This window comes from Microtus ochrogaster, chromosome 5 (assembly GCF_000317375.1).
Source record: "Microtus ochrogaster isolate Prairie Vole_2 chromosome 5, MicOch1.0, whole genome shotgun sequence".
Classification (NCBI taxonomy): domain Eukaryota; kingdom Metazoa; phylum Chordata; class Mammalia; order Rodentia; family Cricetidae; genus Microtus; species Microtus ochrogaster.
Window position 1 is genome coordinate 31331127 of NC_022012.1, and position 12289 is coordinate 31343415.

At 39.1% G+C, this 12289-nt stretch overlaps 1 protein-coding gene across 1 annotated transcript; it reads right to left on the minus strand.

Annotated features, from left to right (window-relative positions):
• Positions 1–3877: 3877 nt before the first annotated feature.
• Positions 3878–8372, minus strand: LOC101995501 (olfactory receptor 151; the record flags this gene model as incomplete). Its single annotated transcript, XM_005347059.2, has 2 exons — positions 7445–8372; positions 3878–3888 (listed from the first exon to the last, which is right to left on the minus strand). Coding segments are annotated over exons 1-2 (939 nt in total), but the record flags the coding sequence as incomplete, so codon positions are not given.
• Positions 8373–12289: the final 3917 nt, after the last annotated feature.

The following is a 12289-nucleotide window of genomic DNA, read 5'->3' on the forward strand; positions in this document are numbered from 1 at the left end:
TTTTATCCCATGCTTTTTCAGTCACAGTCCAGCTGGCCTTGGTGAGCTCCCAATAGATCAGCCCCACTGTCTCCGTGGGTGGGTGCACCCCTCGTGGTCCCGACTTCCTTGCTCATGTTCTCCCTCCTTCTGCTCCTCATTGGGACCTTGGGAGCTCAGTCCAGTGCTCCAGTGTGGGTCTCTGTCTCTATCTCCATCCATCACCAGATGAAGATTCTATGGTGATATGCAAGATATTCGTCAGTATTGCTATAGGATAGGGTCATTTCAGGTTCCCTGTCCTCAGCTGCCCAAGGAACTAACTGGGGACATCGCCTTGGGCTCCTGGGAGCCACTTTAGGTTCAAGTCTCTTGCTAACCCTAACGTGGCTCCCTTAACTAAGAATTGTGCTTCCGTGCTCCCCTATCCAACCTTCCTTTATCCCAATCATCCTTTATCCCCAAGTTCCCCCCATCCTCCCCTTCTCCCTTTTCTCTCCCCATCTCCCCTTACCCCCATCCCACCCCACCCCCAAGATCCCAATTTTCTCCCCGGCAATTTTGTCCACTTCCCATAGCCAAGAGGATAACTATATGTTTTTCCTTGGGTTCACCTTCTTACTTAGCTTCTTTAGGTTCACCAATTGTAGACTCCGTGACCCTTATTTATGGCTAGAAACCAATTATGAGTGAGTGCATCCCATGTTCATCTCTTTGGGTCTGGGTTACCTCACTCAGGATAGTGTTTTCTATTTCCATCCATTTGCATGCAAAATTCGAGAAGTCATTGTTTTTTACCGCAGCGTAGTACTCTAATGTGAATATATTCAACAGTTTCTTGTTTGATTTTTTTAATCTGCATTTTTTTTCAGGTGTTAAGAACAAGTCTTTAAGCCTTTAGATTGTGGTTTGAAGACAAGAAAATCTCTGTTGCTAAATAAGCTTTTTGTTTGTTTGTTTGTTTTTGAGACAAGATTTCTCTGTGCAGCCCTGGCTGTCCTGAAACTTGCTCTGTAGACCAGGCTGGCTTCAGTCCCACAGAGATCTGCCTTCCAAGTACTGGGATTAAAGGCATGCGCCACCACTGCCCAGCCTAAATGAGCTTTCTATGGTAAATTGTTACTGGTGGTAAATTTAGCTTTATGTCAATAAATATTGGAAGCATCTATGATCTTTTAAATATTTTATTTTTATTAACTATAAAGTATTTTCTATATACAAGTGAATAAGAAAATCCTACATAGCCTTTTTGAATCAACGGCCTGATTCTAGAAGCAATATGAAATATAGAAAATCTACCACGGACAACCATTCTCCCAGATTAGATTGTATTGATCTATGACGAACAGAGTGGACATCATTCTCTGAGTGCTATGAGAAAAACCCCTGAATGGGAGCGTCTACACAGCCGGCATTAAAAATATCACTTCTGTTGTCTTCTAATGACATAAAGATAGAACCACATGCCGTATGTTTCCTGTGAGTTATACTCCTATGACTTTTATATTTACCAAGCCTGTAGAGGCTCAGGATTGTCATCAATGAGAACACAGCGCACACAGAACAAGACACTTGGAGAAGGAAAACAAACATACAATCAGAAACATACTGTATATAAAAAAGATGAGATTATTGAAGAAAAATTTTTCTTTAAACGTTATACAAGTGTAAAATAAATACCTTTGTGGAAGGGAAGTGACAGTCAGCTCTCCTGGAAACTTTAAGGGATGCCTTGATCTCAATAATTAACAAATGCTGAAAACAGATAGTATTTGTGATTTTAGGTCTAGTGCTAAATTTACCCAAAAGGCCTGGGACTGTTAGAAAAAAGAAGTCAACATGACTGGGGAGCTGGGGTCCTGCTTACATAGGCGTGTTCAGAAAAATCTCCTGGGAGGAAGCACATGGGGACCATGGTCCTCTCTAAAGGAACAATTAATTAATCTTGGCTGGAACCCGCTCTGTGCATTCTGCTCCCTCCTCCCTTGTGTTAATTTCCCTCTCTGAGGTAGAGGAATCTTGATGGAAAGTTAGAATGTAAATTGAGCACTGGAATAGTTTAGTACCATAAGCTATTTCACTGTTGTGATTATCACTACCATTATCACTGTCACCATCATCATGGTGTTCCCAGATACCTCATGTCACTACTGCCAACATCACCTCACGTCACCATGCCATGATGTTTTTTGCCTGTCACTACTAATTCGTTATACATGATGTGGCAGTGGCTAGTTTTGAAATAATTACCTTAAAGGCTTTTGAAAACAAACTCAAAATATTTTACTAAAAGAAACCGTTTTAGTAAAAGAATGCTAAACTTGTAATGGTCAATCCTCCCTTGCCTGCTGATACCAGCAGAACTTGTTTTAGTTCTCAGTACTTGTGCTGGGTGGTTCATAGCTACTTGTATTATTATACCAGCTTCAGGGTATCTGACACCTTTTCTGAACTCTGTTGATGCCTGAACTCACATGTGCCGTATTACACACACACACACACACACACACACACACACACACACACACGCACCACGCACGCACACACACACACAAACAGAAATAAAAATATATATGGCATCATGAGATCTATGAAGACATTCATGTTGCAGAGTTTTAAACTGAAGTCTGTACTTGGTGATAATTGTAGATTATCTATAGCCATGCCAAACAATATGGGGAGAGCCCATGTTGGACCTTCTCTGCTGTTTTACTGAATTTACCATCTTGCAAAACATTAGTACATTTTCCTATCTAGGATACTGACAAAGTGACACAGTACACTGATTTCATTCTTTTTTTTTTCTTCCTTCTGAGACAGGGTTTCTCTGTGTAACAGTCGTGGTTGTTCTGAAACTTGCTCTGTAGACCAGGCTGGCCTTGAACTCACAGAAATCAGCCTGCCTCTGCCTGCCAAGTGCTGGGATTAAAGGAGTACGCCACCACCTTCCCACTTACATCACCTTCATTTCTAATTTTCAGAACGATGATTGGATTTTCTGTTTTCATCATTCTGACCTGTTATTTCTCTTTAATTTCATTAGAAACTCATAGTTGAAACACATTTTATGTGGTGTGATCCATTACCGTAAGTCTGTTTTATTAATGTGCTTTTAATCTTTCCATTTGAATCCCTCTTCAGGTCCTTTCTGACTCAGCAATAGCACTTTCTAATGGCTTCCTTGCCATCTGATGTGACAAGACATTGTATTTTTTCTTTTTCATTCTTTGCACACCGGGGATCAACCATTTCTCTAAGAAACTTGCCTTCTTTTCTTTCAATGGCGAAATGATATTTTATGAGCATACACTTGATGCTGGAGGAACATGGTTTCAGGACCTGACAAACAGAGAAAAGAGAGCTCTCTCCCTTCTCCCCTCTGCAGTTTTCTTCCCCCTTTTCTCCTTCTTTCCCTTTGCTTTCCTTCCTCTCTTCCTCCTTTCCTTCCACCCTCCCTCTCCCCCTTTCTTATTTTCTCTTCTTCTTTTTCCTTTCCCTCTCCCTCCCTTCGGTACTTCCTCCTTTTTGAAATAATAATAATGATGATGATGATAATAATAATAATTTCCCATTAGCATCACCAGGCTATGTTTTATTGTCCATTCTGGGGTACAGCTCATGGGTAGCATGTTTCTTCTGTGTATTTTATTTCGATTTATTTACCCGTGGAAAGTACTATTCTGAATCATTGTTTTAAAGTATTTCTCTTTTGAGATTTCTACCCCATGTCAATTTGTCTTTTAATACTAACATTTGAATTATTTACTTACAAATCTCCATTTAAATGCTTCCTTATCAATTTGTGTTTCTCCCAATGTTAACTGTTGTCTTTATTTTTCTGTTACTCCCTGTTTTGTTTTAATTTAAAATGTATTCCCATATTCATAATAGTTTTTAAATGAGATCTAGCAATTTATGAGTTTTCCAAATTCTCACTTTTTTACTCTTTCATACATTATTTAATTTTGCTTAGTGTGTTGACTCATTTTAAAGTAATACTATAATATTGTTTGTCTTTGAGCCCATGTTTATGCCTTCTTCTGTATCCTTCTAATTGTTTTATATCACACATGATGCATTTCTGATATAAACAATTTATGGACTTTTCTCAACAAAGAAAACAACTGAAAGACCAAATTCTTAGGAACAGAACTGAGTTTTGTCCCCTCTGTTGCTGTGTTCCAGGGAGAAAGGGCTTTTTGTGGCTCATAGCTGAAGTCTCTCACAAGAGAAGCCAAGGTGGCCAGAGTTTGAACCAGGTGGTCATGACTGAAATCCAGACATTGATGAATGCATGCTGGAGCTCATACTTTTTCTCTTTATACAGTCCAACGTCCTAGTTAGATAGCGGTGCCATCCACAGTGGCCAAGTCTTCCCTCATTAATTAATGTAATCAAAGTAATTCCTCACAGACATGCTCAGAGAGCCTTCTCCCAGGCGATTCTAGATTCCATCAAGTTGACAATTACTATTAACATCCACCTCTTATCGACCTGACACCCAAGCACACCATTTTCAATGCCTAATTTTCTACCATTTATCTTTTATAGGCTCTTGATAACTTTATAATGTAAAACATACAGTCCGGTATGAAAAGTCCCTAGAGCTACTAAAAGTTTCAACAAAGGTTAAAATTTCTTAATGTGAGCTCCAATAAAATAAAGAAAACTACATAACCAACATATAAACACAGAGTAAACATTCCTATTCCAAAATGAAAGAATCAGAGTACAGAAAGCAGTTCTGACTAAAACTGATCCAAAATTCTACAGGAAAATACCATCTTATGTCTAGCATTGTGATGGGATCCGCTGAATGCCAAAAGGCGTAGTCAACCCCAATCCTCCAGCCCTGCCACCTGCAGCAAGCAACCCTCTCATTTATGTGAACTGTATACTTTCAGTCCCTTTGATGAATGTTCCATGGTCCTTGCACCTGTAATACCTCAGAGTTTTCTACTTCTCATCTGTCTTTATCTTCACTGCTTCAAGCAGTGGCCTGCAGGGACTCCAACGATGCCAAATTTTCAGTTGCTTTCCATGGCACCTCCAATCTTGCATCTTTCATGCCTTCAAAACCACTCTCATGTGGATGCAACTGCTAATTTTGTCTGAAAACCTGAGGTGCAGCTTGTATTCTTCAGAGCACACTTTATCCATTTTGTGTGCTTATCCAAGGGAAATAATTTTCTCAGGCAGTTACATTTGAGGAATGGTGATCATTCATTGGAGGGTCTCTTCCTTTAGATGAATTTGGGTTTCCAAACATGGAGCCTCTACAAGGTGGAGTTTTGACCTAGGACACTTCTTATCGCTTCAGTGCAATGAAAGAGGTTTCTCTTAGTGGTGTCTATAACAGTTAGAGTCACTTTCTCACTAATAGTCTGAATACTCTCCTGTTTTTAAATTTGTCTGCAAACAAATTATAATGACAATTTAAAATAGAATAATAATAATTTAAAAACAAAATATAATGGAAATTATATTAAAGTTCAAACTCATTCAGTTTCTCTAGAGATAGGCACCATGAAACCAGATTCTTGACCAAAATATTACACAAATGACGCCAGACCACTTTCTGATAGAATTCTTATTCTATTCTGAAGCCTCATGAGCCAGGCTCTCATTGTCTTTGTTTCTCTCAGCATCTTTCCAGTTAGTGGCCCATTAACCCTGGTTCCCAGCTCTCAAGGATCTTTCTAATCCTAAACTGCAAATATTTTCTGCCACAGAACAGTTTCAATGCCTGAGATAGACATGCTCAGGTTTATCCAAGCAACGGTTTCACATTTAAGAACCAGATTTTGGTCTTAGTTCATTTTCATTGCCATGATAAAATACTCTGACCAAAGCAAATCAAAGGAGGAAGGGCTCATTGAGTTTTGTAGTGGAAGACATCAGGAACTTGAAACAAATGGTGATACTGCTTTCATACTTGGAAACCAGAAAGTGAGAATTGATTGTTGCTTTTCAGTAGTATTTGTTCATTGATGCAATCCAGGATCCTAGTCAGACAATGGAGCCATCCACTGTGGTTAGGTAGTTTCTGTTAGAGGTAGTTTCATAAAGATCTTCAAAATAAAATTATCTTCAAATACTACATATTCAAGGAAATTCATCCAATTCATAAAGCAATTTGTTGTTACATCCCTATCAAATCGATCATTTCCATGGAAAGAAAAATGCATTTATATTTTTAATAAATTAAGTAAAGACATGGTTAATGAGAAAGAATTTATTGTCTCCTCATGGAAGGTATTCTGTTTAATGTGAGGGTACTGTTGTTGATGGGGGGTGGTTCTAAGTAGTATGGAGTCAATTCTATAAATGAGAAAATTTAAAAGTGAAAAGTCTAATCAGGGAATAAACAGTGAATATCCAGCCCTGATGATAAAGACCTTTCTTGCCATGGAAACCATGGACATTCTGGCAAGATGTTCAATCTTTCACAGACTTTTTCTGCAAGACTTTATTTTGGTAAGTAGGTTAAACTAAGTTGAAGCGTGTTATCATGGAAACAGCCAATTCTACAGATTTGGATCTGGTTGTATTGGCTTGCATGGAACACAGAGTTCTCTTTTTCTGGAGTTGCCTGATTTGAAGATTAGCAATAATTAAACTGAATTTAAGTAAATTGTGAAACTGATTAAGTCAATCAAATTCAGTGCCTCACTCTCTCTAGGCTTGTGCTCTAACTCGGAGTTACAGTTTTGCTTCCACCTTCTCTCTTTGGCTTTAAGATTTCTCATTTTGAGGAAGCCGAGATGTTCTCTTGCCTTTAGTTATAGTTAGAGGAGATCAATAGTGGTAGAAATTGTACCTTAGGTAGGGGAAAGGTCATGACAAAATGAGCAAAAAGCTACTTAGGTGAGACTATCCCACGGTCCATTGATCCACATTCTATTTGGGCTAAAGAAGGTGAAGCTGATTTTCCCAGAATCACTATTAATCTAGAAATAAATTAGATTCCATTAATTGAGTAAACTTGTGTGAGGTTTGCTGGTACGTTACCCATGCTCTAGTGGATAGCCACACACCAAGGAGCACATGGAGCATTAATTGGGCTCAGTTGGTTATTAAAAATAAGAAAGGACATCAAAGTGGGAGATACACATATTGGGGGGGGGGTGAGAGGAAGGAGTCGGAGAAAGGAGAGGGGATGGGCACATTCAATATACATTATATACATACGTGAAAATATCAGAGAATAAAAAATTTTAAAATGCTTAACATTGGTCTCCTATAGAGGAGCTAGCTCCCAATTATAAGAACAATGACCTTAAAATTGTATGTTCAGAGAAACAATAGAAGAAAAGATGAGAATGAGGAAAAGGAAATGAAGCATGTACCCAACCACGAAGAGTAGTGCTTGTTTCTTATCCACAGTTGGGTAGGCTTGCTGAGTGCATTTTCCAGATGTTTACAACCACGTACTCTTACAAGGAGAAAGATCAACATTTCCATCAAAGGAGTATTCTCTTCAGTGTTTTGTCCAGGGCAGCCTTCACCTCTTTGTTCCTCAGGCTGTAGATCAGGGGGTTGAGCATGGGGATCACCGTGGTGTAGAACACAGAAGCTACATTCTCCTGGGCCAGGGAACTGGCTGTGGAAGGCTTTAAGTACATGAAGGCAGTGGATCCATAGAATAAGCCCACAGCTGCAAGGTGGGAGCTGCAGGTGCTGAAGGCTTTGGACCTGCCCTCAGTGGAGCTGATGCGCAGGATGCTCGACAGGATGAAGGCATAGGAAATTAGTACTGTTAAACTTGTGACTACAATATCGAACCCAGCTAAAAAGAAGACAGCCATCTCTACATCATAGGTACTAGAGCAGGAGAGCTTCATGAGGGGGAGGATGTCACAGAAGTAATGGCTGATGAGGTCTTCACAATAGTGTAACTTTAACATGAGGCCTGTCTCTATTGTTGAGCCAATGAGTCCTATGGCATAGACAAAAGCTACCAGCATGGAGCAGAGGGCAGGAGACATGATGATGTTGTAAAGCAAGGGGTGGCAGATGGCCACGTAGCGGTCATAGGCCATTACAGTGAGCATGTAACACTCGGCAATGACGAAAACAAGGAAGAAGTAGAGCTGTGACATGCACCCATTATAGGAGATGAGATTTCTTTTGGACACAAAGTTGATGAGCATTTTTGGGGTAATGACAGAGGAGTAGCAGAGATCCACAAAGGACAAGTTGCTGAGGAAGAAGTACATGGGTGTGTGAAGCTGTGTGTTGAGTCCAATCAAAGTGATCATGCCCAGGTTTCCCACCATGGTGACCGTGTAGATCCCCAGGAAGAGGAGGAAGAGGGGCAGCTGGAGCTCTGGCCTGTTAGTTAACCCCTTGAGGATGAATTCTGTCACCACGGAGTGATTTTCTGCAGCCATTGTGTTGGGCAGGAGTCCTGTGGGGTGGAAGAGAAGGAGCTTGTGAGGGGCTGTACTTGTCCCCCGCAGAGCAACTGGTTTTCTGCATTTGACACTTGCTGAAATGTCCTGGTTATGGCAGATGTGTCTTCTCCACATCCTGCTTCTTGCTGACCGAAGGACCAGTCCATAGGGTTTCAGAGGTCTTGATGTTTAGTACAAGGAAACGTTCTATACTTATTATCTCTGTCCTGCCATATTTGATGGGCAGTTGCATGTGTTGTAGAGTCAGCAAATGCTTCCTACTTAATTCAATTTTATTATTTTTAGACCATAATACTAAAACATTGCACTATTTATCACTAATGTAAAATTAAGTATATTATATATATACATAATACATATGTAACATTGAGCTATTTATTACTAATGTCAAGTTATGTATATTTTATATACACCTACATATATAATATATTTGTCTTTAAGAAGGATGGGTTATTATTGGAAGTTATGATCATAATGAATTGAATCATCATTTTTAAGGTGTCTTTTTCATTTTCTTTCTTTTTTTTCTTTCAATTAGGTACTTTTATGTAGTTCAGGTTATCCTTGAACTTGTGATGTCTGATCCTCTTCTTCCTGCTTGTTGGGATTACAGGCATGTGCTGTTCTACCCAGCATGGGAAACAGTTTTTTATGTCAGAACACAAATCTCACTGTGGTCATTGTTTCTGATACAGTTATTAATTATTGACACCTCTGCAGTACTCTGAAGTTTGCTTATCCTTTCAATAGCCAATTTTAGTATTAGTTTTTTTTAAAAGGAATTTTTCATTTAGTATGTGTGGCACATGTTCCTGTGTGTGTTGTATGTGTGTGTGTGTGTGTGTGTGTGTGTGTGTGTGTGTGTGCGCACGCACATGTAAAGGCCAGAAAAGGGCATTTTTCTTTCTTTTTCTGGCTCAACCCAAGTTTTTGATATAGTGTGTTTATCTGGACCTCAAGCTCAGGTTTTGACCAGACAGCCTGTGAGGTGCTATGATCCCTTTGTCTCTACACTCGTCATTGGACCTACAGATATGTGCCCATGATTGGCCTTTATGTGGGTATTATGGATTCAAACTCAGGCCCACTTGCTTGCCCAATAAGTGCCCTTTCCCACTGAGCTCTATACCTCGAATCATGTAACTCTTAAAGGTATTGGTTGTGGAAATACGTGGGGTAAGAAAAGAATTTACCTTCTTATTACACAGTGAGAAAACTTTCCTGCCAGAGCAGTTGTACTTCACAAGTGAGTCTTGTGCTAAGTGACTGGACCAAGACCCACTAGGATTTGCTGACGCACCTCCAGAGGCTTTCTCTTTGTCACAAGTCTCTTTCCTTTCCCTTCACGTTAAGACTTATAAATCACACAGTTATATGCCAAGAAATGTGTGCTGTTAGCACATGCTAGCAAAGGAAGAAGACTAATGCTATGATTTTGTAATTATAGCTCAATAACATAAAGTACTAAATGTTCAGTAAGTTACTCATGATATAAGAGGAAGAATCAGACTGGTCCAAAAACCGATCCTAAAATACTTTGTCTCCACTAGACTTTCAGTGTAGATATTCTGTGAGTATCATTTTGTTGTTAATTGATAAAATAAATATATTTTAATTTTGATTGCATATTCTCTTTACTGAATACCCACAGTACACATACATTGTAGTAAATCAGAAATATAGCTAAGAGAAAACGTGATAAACTCCACATTTTTTGCTACCTGGAGACTAACTGCACTACACTGACATGCTGGTGGCAACATTTTGTCAACTAATTTTTATGTAGCATTTTAAAATAATGGTTTAAATATGTTCCTACCATAATAATAACTGGCATCAATTGTACTTCTTTTAAAAATTGTGTGTGTGTGTGTGTGTGTGTGTGTGTCTGTGTGTGTGTGTGTGTGTGTGTGTGTGTGTATAACTGGCAGCAGTTGCTTCTCTTATTCTACCATGTGGGTTCTAGGGATCAAACTCAGGCTGTCAGGTTTGGCAGAAAGTGGACTTAGCTACTGAGTCAGGTGACTTTATTTTTCTTTTATTTTTATTTTTTTATTTTTCTTAATTAGAAAAGAATCTCTAAAATCTTTGGGATTTGCTTTGAGTCTTAGAACATCTGCATTATATTGTAGGGTTTATATATTGAATTAGTGATAGAAAGGTCCTTAATCAAAATTAAATAGTGAAGTATCAGAGATGAGTACGATTTATTATTTTTACGTACTACAGACTAATTTTTATCTAGCTGACAAGTAATTAAAATATTGCATATCCCCTTCTACTCAATCTCTAATACATATGCTAAGAAACATTCAGTAACCATTAGCATAGATCAAAATGCTTTGTAAACCAAAACAGGGAGAATGTTGAATACCCAGTATAGTGTAGATGGCAATACTATCTTGGAGAGTGAGCGCCCAGACAGACTCGATTTAATTTTTCACTTATATAATCTTATTCTGCAGCTTTTGATTCTTCTTTTTCTTTTTATCCCTACAGATTTTTGAGACAATATCTCATGTTGCAGTCCCAGCTGACCTTCAACTTGCAATGATCCTGCTGTCTTACTAAGCTGGCCGAGGTCTGAAAATACAGGTAACAGTGTGATCCACCAGCTCCAGCTCAATCTTCCAATAATATAAAAGACCAGCTAGAACCACAGTTTACTGATGAATAACTATGGATACTAATTATCCTTCAGAGGATCAGGATTGTTGCTCAAAAGAGTACAACACACAGAGAACAAAGCATTTGAAAGTGAAGGTGAATATATGGTCCTAAATTGCCTGAACTATGAACAAGAACCAACAAGAGAAAAAAATCCCTTATATAGGTTATAGACATGGAAATGAATACCTGTATTGAAGTGAAGTGAAACAGTGTCTCCTAGAAAATCTGGGATGCCTGGTTTCAAAAATTAGTAAACTCTAGAAGTACACAGATGCGTATCCTTCATGAAATTTACTCAAAGGGCCCGGTCCTGTCATGAGCAAAGGATTGCCATTTGGAAAGGTGATGTGGTGTGACTGAGAGCTGAGGGTTCTGTTTACATATATGTGTGTGTGTGCCATCTCCTGGGATGGAGTCACTCTGGAGATCATGGTTGTCTCTAAAGTAATAATTAGTTCTTGTTTTCTCTTTCTCTGTGCATCATGTTTTATTTCCCAGGCGTGTTAATTTTTCTTTTTTCTGTACAGTCACCTTGCACTTTTGTAGAAGGAGCGGTGGGCCGCTTCCCACCACCCAGCTTCCGCATGGCTAGCTTTACCCAAAATAATTACACAGAAACTGTGTTCATTTAAACACTGCCTGGCCCATTAGTTTCAGCCTCTTATTGGCTAATTCTCACATCTTGCTTGAACCCATATTTAGTAATCTGTGTAGAACCACGAGGTGATGGCATACTGGGAAGATTCTAACCTGCATCCATCTCGGAGAGGAGAGCTATGGCGTCTGCCTCACTTCCCTTCTTCCCAGCATTCCGTTCTGTCTACTCCACCCACCTAATTTTCTGCTCTATTAAAAGGTCAAGGCAGTTTCTTTATTTAACCAATGAAATCAAACAAAACAGAAGATCCTCCTACATCACACTTTCAGAATTTAGATTATAATGGGAGAATGAACTATTTAGCACCAATAGTCCAGGTACCACCCCCACCCTCACCACCATCATCATCATCACTGTTGTGACCATCATCATAACCTTGACTGCCACTGTCATCAGCATCATCTCCATAGGCATCCTGGTAACTACCAGCAACATCGGGCTCAGTGCCATGATAGTTATTATTCCTTGTAAATAATTCAACATGATGAATCATGAGCTAGCCTTGAAATGTTTTTATCTATCTATCTATCTATCTATCTATCTATCTATCTATCTATCTATCTAT